Source organism: Fundulus heteroclitus, chromosome 15, assembly GCF_011125445.2.
Source record: "Fundulus heteroclitus isolate FHET01 chromosome 15, MU-UCD_Fhet_4.1, whole genome shotgun sequence".
NCBI classification, from domain to species: Eukaryota; Metazoa; Chordata; class Actinopteri; order Cyprinodontiformes; family Fundulidae; genus Fundulus; species Fundulus heteroclitus.
This window is the reverse complement of record NC_046375.1, coordinates 967,064-985,605: the sequence shown is the minus strand read 5'-3', so window position 1 is coordinate 985,605 and position 18,542 is coordinate 967,064. Positions and strand designations below refer to the sequence as shown.

The window sequence follows — 18,542 nt, the reverse complement described above, 5'->3', positions numbered from 1 at the left end:
GCATCTTTTCACCCACTGCAAAAACGGAACTAATGTAAGCAACATTATCTTGAAATGAGTGTAATTGCCCTTGATTTGGGCAGATGAATAAGATGGTTTTCCAAGGGAATGGAGTATTTTTAACCTTTAAAATAAGAATTTTATATACTACACTTGAAATAAGATGATGGAGATGAGTTCATATTTTAAGTCCCGCAATCTTATTTCATTGGCAGATAATCTTGTTCTCCTGCTAAAAACTTGTTTCAAGGAAATTTGACTTTTAGTTCCTTTTTGCAGTGTCCAGGATGCAGGCTGATATGGATAGCTGTTTTTTAATCAACAGATGACATCTATCATATGAAAAGGGTTTGTTTTGTTTGTTCCGGATACCTTTTGCCTGGTATTAAAATTTATTTGTGGCAATGAAAAAAAGAGAGAAATCTGTGAGGGAGCAAATGGTTTTCATTGCACACTGCAAAAAGGGAACTAAATGTAAGACATTTATTCTGGAAAAGAGTGTATTTGTCCTAGATTTGAGCAGGCAAGTTTAAATAATCTGCACTTACAATAGGAAAAACTCATCTCCATCTTATTTCAAGTGCAGTAGATCTAATCTTATTTTAGGGGTAAAAATACTCATTCCATTGGCATATCTTATTTACCTACTCAAATCAAGGGTAAATCAACTATTTACTCTTAGTTCCCCTTTTGCAGTGCATGTATCCCTGCACCTTTTGCCTTTAGAGCATTTTCCTCCCAACTTTCCTTCATTTAAAGCCAGTGGCGGGTCTACGCCAAATTTAGCAAGGGGGCCAGGCTCGGGCCACTGTTTTTTCATGGGGGCACAGAACAAAAGATTGGGGGAAAAAAACTAAAAAGGTGAATATTTAATTGTTTAAAATATTAAGTGAGCCATTTGTGGCTCAGGTTGTAGACCCTCTGATCTTATCTCAATACGGCTGGAGCTAAATGTGAAACAGCTTCATTTTTAAATTATTGTTAGAGTAAAACTGTAAAGATAAAACATACAATTGGTCCAAGTGGCCAATTAGTTACACTATCTTTGTCGGCATATATCATTGTAAGAAATTCATTTAATATGTCTTTAGTGCAGGGGCCATAACAGGAGCGAAGACCAGTTCTACGGGGGCACTGGCCCCCGTAGGCCCCTGTCTAGAACCGCCCCTGCTTAAAGCACTCCAACATGTGTCGGTATATTGAACGCAGCCGCTTTGACCATCAGACTCTGACATTATTCAGACAGCTGATGCCTCATTTTGTGTGTAGGTGGAGCTCAAAGAGCCGGCAGCGTGTCACCACCTCTCTAAGGAGCTCTGAAAGAAAGGACAAAAGGAGAGAAGGACTTTTACTGTGAGCTTATGCAGCTAATTTTGGGGTAAGATGAACTGATATGTTTTTGTTTTGAAAATTAACTAAAACTTTTGGATGTTTTGGCCTAATCTATTATTTTCCTGTAACTGATACAAGAATAAGAGAATATCTTATGCCTAAATCTGGGATAAGAGATCTAAAATCTAGCATAAGTGATGTCTGTGGTGATTATTAGTGTTTGTAAGCATCAGTCTGAAATGCAGTAAATATTTTCAGCTAATGGATAATTTAAAGAGTTTGGATGATGCAGTCTGATCCTTCCCTCAGTGCTGACGGGTCAACAAAGTGTCAGGTTTGTTTGGCCGTGCGTCTCAGATTTACAACACAAGCAGCTGAGAGAGCAGCCATGCTGGGTTAAATGTTAACCGTGTGTTTGTAAATGCTAAATGTCACTTAACATCGCTGAGGTTTTTACTTTTACCAGTGTTGTGCTTTATGAGTGTATGATTGTATCCAGATTACATGTTAATCACAATAACGTCTTGTTTTTTTCTCATCTACCAGATGTTAAAACTTCCTTTGACCTCCATTGAAATTCTTGACCTCAGACCAAGGAAGGAGCAGCTTTACTTTACACTTTTTGAAATAAATTGTGTGTTACATGCAGTAGCGCCTTCAGAAATGTTTCATATGGAGCCACTTTAACTCTTGGGGTGGCACTGAAACTAAAAGCCATAATTTCAGGATTTTATTCTACTGTTGTAGTTAAGCTGCCTGTAGAAAACTATCTTAAAAGACTGAAGTAAACGCCTACTAACATATTTAGGTTTATTGTTTGATTCCTTTTCATTGTGTAATTATATTAGGAATAAGGTGTACATTTATTCATTTATTGAAAAACAAAACAATTATTAGGGGAAAGTTACGGAGCCAGGGAGAGCTCACTTTAAGTGATATTTTTTTTCAGGTCGTGATAATTTGTGAGCACGTTTCCTTTAATTAAGCACTCAAATTAATAAAACGTGAGCACGTTTTCTTTTAATTGAGTCCTCGAATTAATAAAACTTTTACGAGCACACGTTTTAATTATTCGTGGGTGCGTCTTGGTAGATCGAGATCTCGAATATACTATAACGTGCTCATGTTTACATGTGTCAAGACAATACTGAGTGCACGTTTTACATATGGTGGCCACGTTTAAGTAGATCGTGCACACAATGTTCTATAACCATGTTCACTAAATTGTGCCCTCGTTTTACTATGCTTAAAATGAGAGCTCAATTTAGTAAAATGAGCTCACACTATAGTAAAACGAGAGCACAATATAGTAATTTGTGCACACGATTTAGTAAAACGAGCGCACATTCTCTCAACATGCAAAACATTTTGCGATGACCCCTCTAGGGCTCCGTAGAAAGTAGATACTGGCGGACAAAATTAAACGTGCAATAGAAGTTTGAGAAGAGCGGCTGGCTGTGCATCATGGGATAAAATGCTAAACTGATGCTACTACAATTTATACTGGCTAGTGGGGTGGCCAGGACACGGTACGGGGGGCGTGGCCACCCCTGGCCACTCCCTGGTGGCGCCATTGGTTACATGGACTTTAATGCATTTTATATCCTAATATAACAATCCTGCATTAATCTCAGATTAAGCGTCTCTTTCCTGTTTTGCTGCAGTTACTGAAGCTGCATGGCTGCATCGCTGGTGTTCAGGCTGCAGGACAGAGGTCCACAGCTGGTGAGGGAAGTGCTCCTGGAACGGGGATGGAAAGAATACGATGGCAGGAAGCGCGAGGAGGAAGACTGGAACCTCTACTGGCGGGCGTCTGCATTCCCAGAATATCACAGCCTGCTGCCATGGCAGCGCCTCAATCACCATCCCAAAACCGCTGGGATCTGCCGAAAGGTGATGTTTTGAGATATATTGGAGCTTAGATGATCAATTGCTGTTCTTTGTATAGCTTACACGCCAAATATTCACTAGTAGGCGTAGTAGATAATAGAAAAGCCAACAGGACCAGCAGTCTTTACGAGCTGCTGCCACTACTGTGCTACAGAATATTTAAGTCAAAGGGGCTTCTTTAACGTAATATCAGACTGTATGAAGTTCAATTAGTGAGTTCATAGCTCAGAAAAACAGGAAAATGATGTTCAATCAATCAAATTTTATTTCTAAAGCGCTTTACAACAACCACAGATTGATCAAAGGGCTGTAGAGAATTAAAAACAGAAATAGAAATGGTAATAATAAATAAATAAATCAGCTGTACATATAACTGTAATTCAGTTAAAATTTGAAAAGGACTCATAACTCTCATGTATGAAAGGCCAAACAGAACAAATAGCCAAACAACAGGATTTTGAATTCTGAGCCAAACCGAAGGCCAACGGAGAGAACAATCTCCAATGGGAGATTAATAAAGACTATCTTATCTTATCTTAATAAAGAACATGAGTGATGTGGTTGTTGGTGAGAAGCCGAGCAGCAGCAGTCTGCACAAGTTGTAAAGTTATAGAGGTTTGGTTAAGTCCAGTATATAAGGCGTTACAATAGTCCAAATGTGAGCTGATAAACACGTGAATGTTTTTTTCAGCATTTTTTTCTTTGCATATGTTTTGTGCATGTTTAGACTTTGCGTGTCTCTAATTTCTGCGATTGCAGCGTTTCTTTTTTGCTGCATTTTTTCCGTTTTGTGCATTAGCCTTATTTTTGTGTTTGGGGAGTTTACAGTGCATTTATGTATTTGCACCTCTAGGCCACAGTGATTATATGATTTATTAACAATACTAACTGTTGTTAGTCTGTATAAAAATGTTAAATCGAAACTAAATGCATAAAGTTTGTGAACAAAAATTATAAAAAAAAAAAATTTAATTCTTTTCTCTTGACTTCCTATGAAAGGACTTATTGGTGCGCAACCTGAGGAGAATGAGGGCAACATTCGGTTCGGCTCTCTATGACTTCAGTCCGACCACCTTCATCCTTCCCAACGAGTATACTCGATTCCTGGCCGAGTACAACAGACTGCTTCCTGCCAGAGATCGCACCGCCTGCTGGATTTGTAAGCCTGTGGACCTCTCCAGAGGTCGAGGGATTTTCCTCTTCCGTGACCTGAAAGACTTGGTTTACGACTGCCCTGTGATCGTACAGCGGTACGTCAGCAGCCCTTTGCTGATATCAGGCTACAAGTTCGACCTGAGGATTTACGTGTGTGTGAAAAGCTTCCACCCACTGACTGTTTACATCCATCAGGAGGTGCTGGTGCGTTTCGCCACTGAGAAATACAACCTCTCATCCCTGTCCAACGTGTACGCTCACCTCACCAACACCAGCATCAATAAGGGCGGTCCCTTCTATAAAACCCCGAAAGGACAGGTGGGTCCAGGGTGCAAGTGGACCATCAGCAAGTTCAGGCATTTCCTTCAGGGTCAAGGCATCAACGAGCTCTTCCTGTGGCAGAGGATCAGCAACATGGTGACGCTGACCCTCCTCGCTATCGCTCCGTCCGTACCGTCCTGTCCAAACTGTGTGCAGCTCTTCGGCTTTGACGTCCTCGTTGACAGCGAGTTTAAACCCTGGCTCCTGGAGGTCAACCACAGTCCCTCGCTGACTCTGGAGTGCCAAACGGACGTCGTAGTGAAGAAGGGGCTGATCAGCGATCTGGTTGACTTGATGAATTACACATCAGCCGACAGATTAAGGGACAGAGCTTATCAGACACAAAGAAATGTCAATGTCAACCTCTCAGTGCCCGTTCCTTTGCTCCCCAAGACGAAAGAACACAACCTTCAGAGGAAAAATAAAAAATCCTGGCCATAGTCGACATGGAAAGATAAGTCAAACAGAGTTTAGCCAGCGGGACTCTCTCGCTGCGTACCAAAGACACCTTCCACCTGTCGGGGCCAGGTACAGAGCAGCTAACACCGCAGCAGGTGAAACCCGCACCGGTCAGGCCTTAAACTGGATACTCGGCTCATACTCAAAGACAAACATGGCTGCGGCGAAAGGAGGTCCGGCTCTTTCATCGCACCAGATGAAATATGGCCCTCGGGTTACTGAGGTCACAAACCGAGACAACACTGAAACAGTAGCTGAAACTGAGCTGTCAGGAGAAAACGAGGTCGCAGCCTCGGTACCCGACACCAGGAGCAGAAGGTCAACATTCAGACGATCTACAGATTCCTCGAGGTTCCCAAACATCCACAGGTACTGACTCTTCTTACCAAGAAGCCAGACGTTCTTGTAATTTGCTGAAGTGGCCTTCATTCCTTACGGCTTCCAAAATGTCTTTGCAAATTTTCTTTGGACTTTTGCCCTCATGTTCATCCCAGTAATACTCAAATGTTATTGGTGCTCTGTTTTTGAAGCGACCTTAGAATCACTGACCCATGAGAAAACTCCTCAAATTGGTTCTTATGCTGTCTTTACGGCTCCTTGGACTGATATCATGTTAAATATGACTATTATAGAATATTAGAATACTCAGTAGTTTTAGTTGAGTGATTAGAAATAAGAAAATGAAAAAAATAAGGAACTAAGGAAGAAAGGAGAGGAGTGAAAGCGGGAAAGAAGGAAAGCTGTAACAAAGTAAAAAAATTAGAATTAAAAAGGGAACAAAGGAAGAAATTTAAAAAAGAAGGAAATAAGTAAGGAAGAAAAAAGAACAAATGATGAAGGGAAAAAGGAACCAATATAGGAAAAAGGAAGGAAGGAAGGAAGGAAGGAAGGAAGGAAGGAAGGAAGGAAGGAAGGAAGGAAGGAAGGAAGGAAGGAAGGAAGGAAGGAAGGAAGGAAGGAAGGAAGGAAGAAGAAGAAATGATGAAGGGAAAAGGAACAAATATAGAAAAAAGAATGGAATAAAGAAAGGAAAGAAGAAAATCAATTAGGAAAGGAAATTAAGGAAGGAAATTAAAGAAAGGAATGAGGAAGGAAAAGAAGGAAGGAAGAAAAAAGGGAACAAAGGAAGGAAAGGAAGGAAAGGAATAAAAAAGAACAAATGATGAAAGGAAAAAGGAGCAAATATAGGAAGGAAGGAAGGAAGGAAGGAAGGAAGGAAGGAAGGAAGGAAGGAAGGAAGGAAGGAAGGAAGGAAGGAAGGAAGGAAGGAAGGAAGGAAGGAAGGAAGGAAGGAAGGAAGGAAGGAAGGAAGGAAGGAAGGAAGGAAGGAAGGAAGGAAAGATTAAATGATGAAAGGTGAAAGGAAGAAATATGGAAAAAAAGGAGGAAATTAAGGAAAGAAGGAAGGAAAACTATGGCTCCATCTGAATACCCTTAATTATAGCTCCTAGCTCCTGTTTCGTGACCTTTCATGAGGTCTATCTATCTATGGGGGCTATCTAAGAACTCTATCATGGGGAGGAAAGGAGCTCCGGACGGCTTTGCCAAATTCGGACAGCCTTTAGCGTGACGGAAACACACATTGGATGATTCTAGTCAAATCCGGCCTACAGCCTTTCAAAAATGAACTATAAAGTGCGTGCTCCTCTCTCCGGATATTGTCGTTGTTTTCCATGAGGGGGCTGTGATGATACGTCATGTCACGCAAAGGATTATGGGATACCTTAAGGGTTCTTAGCACCAGAAAGGGACGTTGTGGGGTTCCAGGGCCAGACTAGCCACGATAGGAAGCATACAGGCTCCTTTTCCTACCTCCTTTCTTACTGACTATTCAGACAGCACTTATCGTGCCGAACGCTGACGCACGTCTGCTTTGGCTAAAGAGTCCTGACTCTATAAGAGTATACAGATTGAGTCTAGTATCTTAAGTGGAGTAATTTTTATGCTGTTTTAAATATATTGTAAGTTAAAAAAAAATGTGGGTTTGGCCAAATTTCAAGAAATTGTTAATTTTTCAAAAACTTACTGTTTCATGTTACATGTTAATTCACAGAGGGAGTCAGAGGGTCCATGTTCAGGGACCTGTAGTTCTGACTGGGCAACATATTCCTCCAACCAGAGTCGGAGGCTTCATACGGACTTTCCCATTTAACCCGGCGACCCTGAAGGCTTCCCGGGACACACTGGATGTTCTGGTCATCTTACAGGAGCTTCAGAAGCTGACGGGTCAGGTGGCTTCAGGCCGACGGGACGAGACGAAGGAGGCGAGAGAGGACGAGGCGGACGAAGACGACCGCTTTGATTCACTGCTGTGGGGGCCAGAAGATCCTCTGCCGCTCAGTCGACGGTTCAAAAACGCTTACAGACATGCAGACACGTAAAAAAAAATAACGATCCAAGATGATCCAAGAGTATTTCAACATAAACACGCACCCTCAGCTGAAAGCAGGGCAGAATCATTGACCCGTAATGTGTCTGATTTGCATAAGCCGTGCATCATTTCAAAACAACTCTTAATTCTTGTGAATCGAAATGTTGCAATGAAAAGTGCCACACCTGCCGTGAAGATGAGTAAATGCCAATCTTGGAGGAAGAACAGTCATCTTTGCCCGGTCGTTTTAGCCCTTTGCTAACTTTTGTAGTCTCAGTGAAATTGCTTGTGCTGTGCTGCTGTGTCTTGTTTTCCATCTAGATAAACGTCATATGAGAACCAAAAGAATGCTGTGATTTATGAGCTGGAACCATGAAGCGTATGAGGTCATCAGTTCTTTGGTTTTTTTCTTCATCAATTATTAGCAGCGTTTTTAAAAGGCCTCTTAGCTCACACACAGAGGGGAAAGGAGGAAATTATCTGCCACAGAAACAAACACAAACCCTCAACAATGACACCATCGACTGTAACATGAGCCGCATGAAGAACCCATTACCGGTAATTCAGTTAAAGGAATCTATTTCCTGAACTTAATGGTATTTTAGGGCAATAAAGTATCCACAACATTAAAATGTATTTGTTGTCTAAACACGCGGACACTTTAAAACCGCCCTAAAGTTATAATCAAATTTTACCGGCGCTCTCCAGAATTTGCCAGGATCAGAGCTTAAACTAGGGGATCGACTGAGGGCAGCAAGTCTCTGTATTACCACCAATTAATAAAGTTAGAGCAGGAAATAAAGAACATTTACACCGAGATCTGTGTCCATCTGTAAAAAGAAAGACCACAGAGCAATTAGAGCGCTTTGATAACCGCTCGTTAGCATCCAATTGGTGAGTGTCCTTTTAAAAAGTTTCCTTCTCTTTGAAGATTGAAAGATTAAATAGTTTAGTTATGAAACACAATCAGTTGAAAGGGTCATTAGGAACAGAAACACATTTATGAACGCATTTCTTCATATAGCAGTGATATAAGACGGACCGGAGGAATGAATGAAGGAGAGATTGAGGGAAGGCTGTTCCTGGGATTACACACCTCACCTGTCACACAGATGTTCCTGATGTTTTCCTGTCACTCTGACACATTGGGGGTGAAGAAAACCGGCGCAAACTGAAAAGGACAAGACTTAGCTTGTTGTGTTAGGCATCACGTCTATTAATCATCACCTCTTTGTCTCTCTGTTTGAAAAAGAGATTATCAGCACAATGATGGCTGCCCGCCAGGGTGCAGTACACCAAGCGGCCGCTAGGGAGCAGTTGGTTCTTTTTCCTCAGGTCAGAGCTCCCTGATCATCTTCTGGCTGGCTTCAAACTACAGACACGTCTCTTGCTCTACTGCCTGAGAGGCTACATGTACAGTCATGAAAAAAAAAAAAAAAAAAAACACTAGACCACCCTTGTTTTATCGTAACAATCATAAAAATATTGGTTATGCAATCAAGTACTAACCCATGTACTGCAAAAACAGAACTAAAAATAAGTCACATTTTCTTTAAATGAGTGCATTTGTCCTTGATTTGAGCAGGTAAATAAGATAATCTGCCAATGGAATAAGATTTGTCCACTTAAAATAGGAACAACTTATCTCCATCTTATTTCAAGTGCAGGATGTCTAATTTTCTTATTTTAGGGGCAAAGATACTCATTCCATTGGCAGATAATCTTATTTACCTGCTCAAATCAAGGACAAATACACTAATTTTAAGAACATTTGACTTGTTTTTAGATCCGTTTTTGCAGTGTGTGTGTATCATGTGACTAAAACTGACAAAAGAAAGCATGGAAATAGTACAATGCCACAGCTATTGATGTAAGAATTTCATAAATTTTGGTTATTTTCAAGAAAACCATGGAAATTGTCGAGATATCATCTCTTGAATTAATCTTTTATCATTTTATTTGTCCAAAGAAATGTCCCTTTAGTTGCACCGGGGAATGAAACATACAAGAAATTGGAGAAAAAACAAGGGTGGTGTAATAATTAGTTTCATGACTGTATGTTCACCCACAGTGAACAGAATGTACATCCATGGACAGAATTGCACAATAATAGGTTTTCCTGCTTTAATAACAGCAATCACTTTGGGTCAAAATGAAAAAGGAAGTACATGTGATGCCTTATCACACGTAGGCCTTGTCTGACTGAACTGGGACTTTCCATGATTCCACACGTTTTTATTTGATATGCTTTAATTGAGACTTACTTTAATGTTAATCGCCAGCTCGCAGATTGTTTTGTAATCTCTTTGAAATACATTTTTTTTACAATTTTATTCCATTTCCTAACGGTTTACAGTTGTTGTTTAGCTATTATTTAATCATAAATATATTACTGCCACAATAGTTTTGTTTTTTAAAATTCTGTAAAGGGTTTTTTTCTGTTATCTTTAAAACCTTTGCCCTGTGATGCTAAGTTAACTGCATGGTTTAAATTTGAATCCAGCACATATGAATTTTAGGTAATTAGCATGCTAACTATAGCCGTAATTAGGCATAACTGTGCCTTGTATGGTGGCAAAATGTTTCCAGTGCAATATTTGACTTTTATAGGATAATTATCAACCGTCATTAGTGTGATGATTACGATCGGAAGCGGTTTAAGGCAAATTGGTGACTATTGTCTAAATGAGGTTCTGATAAACTGGATGGATGAGCGAATGTTGAGTCAGCACATGACAAACAGCATGATTAAAGAAAAAAAATATTAAATAGGACGTCGGTCCTCTTTGTTACCAGCAGATACAATATTAACAATAAAAGCTGAATTGTTTTTATTATTATCTTCTGAAAGATGGCTTTCTTGGTTGAACAGAAATTATTTTCAAAGCTAAATCTGTCAGGGGTTTGAATACTTTTTGGCTTCTGTGGAATACTTTTACACTCTTCTGCTGATAGCTTTGTATGATGAGCTTCTTTTAATCCTTTTTAACTTCTCTGAAAACTGTGGCTCGAAGTGAAGGAGGTAACCAAGCAAATGTTAAAAAAAAATGCATCCCTGAACTCCGTTTCCCCCTAATCAGACTCTCCATACCTTGAAGGCAGGTTTGAACTTGAGAAAACTGAACACTATAAGAGACACAAGATATGTTTCATAAAAGTATGCATTTCAGTGTATGCGTGTTTGTAGATCTGTATTTAGTTATTTAGTCGTTCTTTTATTTATGTTTTGTGTGTTTTAACTTGGATTAAAGTGAATATATGTGGCATTACATGAGGAAAACGTCTTGTAATGATTCATCAGAATCAGAAAATCCTGCCGTTTTAACAGCCACAGCGAAAAGCACAAGATTCTCAGCTTGATGCTTTTATGTTTTTGCTTCTGCAATGCAAAACTGCGCTCTCTCCGTTTGAGCTCAGATTTATCTCACTTATCTCCCCACTTGTATCAGATTTCTTTAACAGCTGAGAGTAAAAGCTGTCCTGATAAGAAATACCAGACAGATCAGAAATACTTTAAAACCTATCCACATGGAAAAACAAAAACACATTATTGAGTAACATATAGAAACAGTGATAATGTGGCAAGGTGTTAGGACTAGCCACCTTCATATACTGTGATTAAATCAGTAAGTCTCTGGAAGCCGTCCAATGATGCCGCCCCCTACCACACTTTCTGGCATTTAGCTTCAACGTGTTGCTGGTAATCATCTCCAGTTGGACAGGCTGTCAAAGGTAGATGTGAATAACAGGCAGGAGCTCAGCCAAGTCTGTTCCCACGCTAAAACGTCCAACAGAATCACATACCAGAGGGAATGATCAAATTTAAACAAGAACATATTTTAAGGTAAAAAAAAGCAATTTGTTAAGATTTTTAGCTTTAGTGAGAACATGTTTGTGTTTTAGGGCCGCAACATATACATCAATATATGTTTTTTTTTCTTCCATTTAGGTAAGTTACAGCCCTCTTGATCCTTGCATTGAGAAACTGAAGAGGGTTCAGAAAGTATTCCTGGTAGTTTCTCTTCAGGTAAAACAAGCAGCGCTGAGACATTTGTACAAGTTTTGGCATGTGCGTGTAGGGGTGGGCGGTGTGCTGACAGGAATCCTGAAAGGAGCTTTTCAGAAATGCAGCAGGGCATAATGTGTCATGACTTTGACACAGATAAAGCCGGTGTTTAGTGGCGGTTTAACAAGAGTTCATAAAACTTACTTTAACAGCTTAGCGTGGGATTTATTGTTGTAAAACGGTCCTGGGATTTAATTTGCAGCAGCTCAAGATGTCTTGCGAAATAAAAGGTGATATTTTTAGCCCTGAAGGATATGCAGGACCAGTTTTTAACACAAATCCATTGCAAAGACCAAACCTAATCGTGATCCATGCATTCTTTCTGCTCAAACCTTCCAGTTTTAAATTAAATTTAAATTTAAATTTAGCACCGACGTCCAAGTTGGAAAGCTGAAAGTCCTCAAGTCTCCCCAAACTTAACATTCAATATGGCTACCGCACATGTAAAGCAAAGGTTCAGGAATAAAATGTGTGTTCATGCTTTTGATGTTTTTTATTATTATTTATGTATTTATTCATTCTTTTTTCCGTAGTAATGTAATCTTACTAAGGCGGTCACAATCCATGAATGCAATAAATACAATGACAACAACACCTTCCACACAAAGAAGAATACGAGTACTTCTAAAAGAAAACATAAATAAGACAGCATTGCTTAAACACTTGAGAACAAAAAGATAACAAAAAATTTACATTTCACATGCTATCTATCTATCTATCTATCTATCTATCTATCTATCTATCTATCTATCTATCTATCTATCTATCTATCTATCTATCAAGTATCTTGGGGTCTTGTTCACGAATGAGGGGAAGATGGAGCGGGAGATCGACAGGCGGATTGGTGCAGCGTCTGCTGTGAAGCGGGCGCTGTACCGATCCGTTGTGGTGAAGAGAGAGCTGAGCCAAAAGGCGAAGCTCTCGATTTACCGGTCGATCTACGTTCCTACCCTCATCTATGGTCCGAGCTTTGGGTCATGACCGAAAGAACGAGATCCCGGATACAAGCGGCTGAAATGAGTTTTCTCCGTAGTGTGTCTGGGCTCTCCCTTAGAGATAGGGTGAGGAGCTCAGTCATCCGGGGAGGACTCAGAGTAGAGCCGCTGCTCCTCCACGTCGAGAGGAGCCAGTTGAGGTGGCTCGGGCATCTGGTCAGGATGCCTCCTGGACGCCTCCCTGGAGAGGTGTTCCGGGCACGTCCCACCGGGAGGAGGCCCAGGGGAAGACCCAGGACACGCTGGAGGGACTATGTCTCCCGGCTGGCCTGGGAACGCCTTGGGGTTCCTCCTGAGGAGTTGGCCCAAGTGGCCGGGGAGAGGGACGTCTGGGCCTCCCTACTGAAGCTGCTACCCCCGCGACCCGACCCCGGATAAGCGGAAGAAGACGGACGGACGGAATGTTTGACTTTCCTTTTGAAATAATTTGAAGATTTTTAATTTGTACTTATATTTAAACTAAATAATATTTGAACAACATTTTAAATAATTTTCCAGCCACAGAGACACACATTTGTTTGATTATGGTCTTTGCCAAAGGATTTTTAAAGTTCCTTTTCCTTCTGCTTGTTTTACTGTTTACAGTAAAAAAGAGTTTGCAGACCTGGGGTCCGTTCTTCGTACGTCGCTAACTCAGTTAGCAGGATTTCATTGTTGACGATTTGGCATGATCTTGGATCGTTTGGTTCTTCGAAAGACTTCCTGCACTTGTTGTCATAGCAACATGTGCGCCAGCTTAAACCTGCTCCAGAGCAGGCTTATTTCATGTAAACAAGATTAGATCATGGCTGTATAAACGGAGGAGATAGGGAAGTCTGTCGTAGCCATGTCCATTTTTACGACTGCAACCTGTTGCGGAAGGTGCAAGAATAATTTGCAGACTTTTTCAAATTAATCGCGTATTGCGCAATAGACAGGATCCTTTAGCGCAGCGCGACAGTGTGATTGTAGAGAGATTTTTCTTGGTGGCTGTTATAAACAGACAAACATCATTTAACAGTGGCTTTTAAAGAGGAAAAAGTGGTGTTGGCGCCATAAATCTAAAATATTTAAGTTATTTGTATGATAGTTTTCTTTTTCTTTTTATCATATTCAGTAAGAAGATTTGTTCGGGCCATTTTATTGTGAAGTTTAGTTTACTTTGAAAGGCTTGCTTCCTGTCGAGCCGTATATTGTATTAGAAAAAACTATGGATGGATTATCTAGCCACGGAGCAATACAGTTTTACCGTGTAAACTGTGGATGACTTGGAAAAGGAAAATTTTCATTTTTTATGGATAAAGATTTTTTTGTTTTGTTAAAATTCCCAGTTTGCACGTGTCCTTTACTTCTCGTGTCTAAGAAATGACACCGAAATTTGGATCTCTTGACATAACAAGTGCCTTTTTAAAATACAGTGTAATAATTAAAGGCTACCATTTTGTAGAATATTCTTGTATTTGGGCTGCACAGTGGCGCAGTGAGTAGCGCTGTTGCCTTGCAGCAAGAAGGTCCTGGGTTCGAGTACACCCCTGGGTATTTCTGCATGGAGTTTGCATGTTCTCCCTGTGCATGCGTGGGTTCTCTCCGGGTACTCCGGCTTCCTCCCACAGTCCAAAAACATGACTGTTAGGTTAATTGGCTTCTCCAAATTGTCCTTAGGTGTGAGTGTGTGCATGAATGGTTGTTTGTCCTGTTTGTCTCTCTGTGTTGCCCTGCGACAGACTGGCGACCTGTCCAGGGTGTACCCTGCCTCTCGCCCAGTGAACGCTGGAGATAGGCACCAGCAACCCCCGCGACCCCATGAGGGATAAGCGGTTTGGAAAATGGATGGATTCTTGTATTTCACTTTTACTTGCCCCCATGTTCTAGTGGGTCCAGTGGAGGCTCTGATATAAAAGAACAAAGTAAATATGAGATTATTAAAATGCAAAAATTCATACTGTAGAAAGTGATAGAAACATCTATCATGGACAGTATTTACACATTAATTTGTCTGCTGTTTTTTGCCAGCCCTCTCTCCTGGCTTTAACAGATTTTTAGGTGTTTTAATTAATAACTTAAATTCGGCATAACCTTTAAGCTCGTGTTCTGCTTGGGAGAAAAACTGTGGGCGTTCTTTGGCCATGCTGAACAGCCAATAGCAGCACTGCTGATCATTGTTTCTACTATCGATACATTTCCCCTTTTAAACAAACGCATGAACGCGCAGTTGTCTCAGATAACTCAATCCAGTCATACTAATCGTAAACAACAGGTGTGTTGGAAGAACCCAATTAGCCGGATCAGGATTAGCCAGATGAAATCATCTTGGATGTGTCATTTGATCTTGGATGTTTTAAGCAACGTACGAAGAACGGACCCCTGGTGACAATAGGCCATATTTTGCTCTATGCAAAACTAATAGTGTTCTTAATACAACTAGGTTCTTCAATTTTAGTAGTCCTGATTTAATAACTAGTCCTGCATTGTCCTCTTTTGGAGCAGACTTGTTAATTATTCTTTGACATCATTAAGGCAACCACATGTGTTCAGTCTCTGTGAACATAATCCTTCAGAATTTCAGCTCTAAACCCAACCTAAGAAAAAATAATGTACAGTTATTTAAAAAATGTAAACTCATATTGAATAAATGTGCTACTGAGTTGGGGGATTTAAAACAATCGACAAATTGTGCAAATATATTTATGCATAATACAAACAGGCAGACTATTTACAAGATGAAGCACTTATTGAGCTTTATCGAAGCAGCGATGGTCCTAAAGTCTAACAGCTGCTGGGAGGAAGGATCTGCAATAACGCTCCTTTGTGCATCTAGGATGCAGTAGTCGGTCACTTAAGGAACTAAATTCCTCAGAAATAGGTTGTTTAAGTGTGAATAGAAACATTATAGCTTTGGTTCTAAGTTTACCTTTGTGCATGCTTGTAAATGTTTGGATTGTGAGGTGATATATGCAGCCGGTATAGCAATATGCTCAGAGTCTGAGGAGACCAGGGCTGTGGCCTAGTCAGGGGTGTAATTACTTTATCTCTGCTCTCTGTCTAAATAAAATCCTGGAACTTGATGGAATCACTGTTTTCTTTTATTTAATATGTAACTAAGTGATCAGTTATCACTACTTCCCACAAAACAACTCAGGCAACATATTTGGTCTGGTCATGCATTTCACTTTTGCTTTCTCTTCAGAAGCTATTGTTTCAAATTGGTACAGCCTGAATTTAAGCTCAACTATTCCTTTGGTGCCACGTTATGTAAAATGTAAAAGGTTGTCATTAGGAGAAGGTGGAATCACAGTCAAATGCCTTTTTTTGTGTCATAAACTTGCTGATTAAAGACAATTCTGACTCTACCTCTTGGCACTTTTTAAGACAAACAACATACAACTTATATGCAGAAATATATTGTCAGTTTAATCATATAGACAGGTTGAGCGTTAATAATCAGATTTGCTTTGTTGCTACGAAGTAGTTACATCGTTTTTGTAATTGCATGGTAAGGAATATTTAATATAACACCAAACATAAGTTTATCTTCCAACTAGTACAATTTTTTATGATGATATCAGAAATCAAAATTGACACATACCATTTCCTGTTGACTTGTTTTTGCAGTCAGTTAATCGTTGCAATCTCTGCGGGATAACCATGGTTGTCTTTTTTTTTTTTTTTTTTTAGCTGTACTGCTCATGAGAAACTGTACCATCTGCTTTTCCTTCATTTAGGTTAGGGACAAAGAAAAAAAGCCCAGGTATGTCAGATTTAAAATAATCCATCTCACTGGATTATTTTAAGACCTAAAAGAGAGCATAATACCTCTTTATATTTATAATCAAAAATATGACTTCTGAAATAAGTTGATATAAACCAACCCAGACTGACAATAGCATGTCCATGAAAGCACACATTCAGGCCAAGTTAAGTTCAAAAGTTTAAATTTAAAGCATCTTTTTGCTTTTCATTTTCTAAAGCTTGCACATGAAGCAAGAAGGGAAAAGCCAGAGTGATGGCTTCTTGTGCTAAAGATATGCAGATAATTCTGTGTGCACCTAGGCTGTCTAAGGTTTAAAACATTGTAAACCAGTAGGAGGACTAAAAGTTGAACCAACTGATAAAAGGTCAGGAAGGAACCTTTGAAATGATCAGATAATGCCAAAGTAGCTCTGCTAAACTTCTGCCTTGCATGCAAGCAGTCAAGTACAAAAGGATTGATGTTAAAAAAAAAATCCCCAACCTCTCTATGCTTCTTTTATTTTGTTTCCAGTATCAAGTTGACTTCCTGTTTTCAGTGACAGCCTTTATCTAACTCAGCGTAGATAAGGTTTGTAAAAAAAAAAAAAAGCATAAGAAGCATAAGTATAAGAAAAGGCCGTTAAAGACCTTGAACCAAACAGTTTTAACAACCCCAGAAAAAAACTAAATCCAATTTTGTTGTTTATTTTCAGTGTTTTTTAGGTTCTTAAATATATTTCTACGTTGTCCTGATGCATCTTAGTAATCCAGGTAAAAAAAAAAAAAAAAAGAAATGAAGAAATTGAACAGGTCTTCTGGACAGGTTCTTTGTTGAAACTTTACATTTGTTCTCCAAGAGACTTCGTCAGTCTGGAGAGTTTTAGGTAAACTCAGCCTTATAAGCCGTACCTTTGCAGAGTGGATCAGCAAGTTTAACTGTAACAATCAATTTCTGCATTGTAAGTATGACTTTCCAAGCAAATGCTTTTCAAATGTTTTCCACAATTTAAAAAAGAAATCTAAAATACTCTTGCAACACAAGTAAAGAAGATTGAAAGCAATACTAGTTATTTACTCTAAAACATCTTTCCGTGTTTTTATTTGATTCTATTCACAATTTTTCATCACTAATCAACGTTTTTAGCATCTCTTAATATAAGTTGACGGATATCGTGGTGGTACCTAGACATTTCTAGGTAGGTTTCTGGAAAAAGACGCCGTTCCTGCTCACCGTCTGGCTGGGATCTTTCTAACAGTGAAGCACGGTGCACTGCAAAAACAGAACTAAAATAAGTTAAAATATTCTTGAAATTAGTGTATTTGTCCTTTATTTGAGCAGGTAAATAAGATAATCTGCCAATGGAATAAGATTTTTGCACTTAAAATAGGAAGAAGTCATCTCCATCAACTTATTTCAAAAGCATTATATCTAATTATCTTATTTTTGGGGTAAAATTACTCCTTCCATTGGCAGATAATCTTATTTACCTGCTCAAATCAAGTACAAATACACTAATTTCAAGAAAATTTAACTTATTTTTTAGTTCTGTTTTTGCAGTGTGTTGGCAGCATCATGCTGTGTAGATGCCTTTCTGCATCAGGAATAGAGGGACATAAATCATAACGACTCTATGCACATTTAATCCTGTTGGCTTCTATGTCAGCCTAGAGTAGAAAAGACCCAGCCAATATGGCGGCGGCGCTGGAGGCGCTCCAGCAGGAGGCGCTCCAGCAGGAGGCGTCTGGTATTTTTTGTCTATGGGTAGGAGTGTGCGAACACAGAGAGGTGGAGGGATATTTTAGCGGGTTATACCCACGGTGTCTAGTGCAGCAGTGCAAACGGGTCTCTTTATAACTCGTGTTTATCGTCACTTATTTTAGAGCCCAAATAAGCAACTTCACTTTCAGAAACAAGCACAAGAAAACGCAACACGCGACCCACAGAATTTACAAATGACTTTAAAAAAAAAGAAGAAGAAGCCCAAAGTCGCTTATAACTTGGCAACAGTGGTAGAAACGGGCCCGACTAGAAGCAGCTAACGTGTTCACCAGCGAGACACAGAAATCCCTGGAGAAACTTTTACCAGGCGAAAAGGACTGAGCTCAAAATGCATGCAGATGAAAGTCATAAAACAAGACAAATCAAGCCAAAACTCTAATGGATACAATCATGAAAATAAGGGTTCAGCAAAGGCAGACAATAATATTACAACATCTCGTGTGACTGACCTCCGGTGTTGTTTCA

The 18,542-nt window shown here is 39.7% G+C and overlaps 1 protein-coding gene across 1 annotated transcript; it reads left to right on the top strand.

Moving 5' to 3' along the window:
• The first annotated feature begins 1,328 nt into the window (after window positions 1–1,328).
• Window positions 1,329–7,873, top strand: ttll2 (tubulin tyrosine ligase-like family, member 2). Its single transcript, XM_036147320.1, has 6 exons — window positions 1,329–1,378; window positions 2,997–3,225; window positions 4,222–5,138; window positions 5,173–5,221; window positions 5,273–5,526; window positions 7,211–7,873. Exons 2-6 carry the CDS (start codon window positions 3,010–3,012, stop codon window positions 7,536–7,538), a joined length of 1,764 nt encoding a protein of 587 aa, XP_036003213.1. The 5' UTR covers window positions 1,329–1,378; window positions 2,997–3,009; the 3' UTR covers window positions 7,539–7,873.
• Window positions 7,874–18,542: the final 10,669 nt, after the last annotated feature.

Coding starts and splice junctions, on each gene's coding strand:
- ttll2 (XM_036147320.1), top strand. CDS start 3,010: ATGGCTGCATCGCTGGTGTTCAGGCTGCAGGACAGAGGTCCACAGCTG. Junction 5,139..5,172: donor AATAAAAAATCCTGGCCATA/GTCGACATGGAA, acceptor AACAGAGTTTAG/CCAGCGGGACTCTCTCGCTG. Junction 5,527..7,210: donor AGGTTCCCAAACATCCACAG/GTACTGACTCTT, acceptor GTTAATTCACAG/AGGGAGTCAGAGGGTCCATG.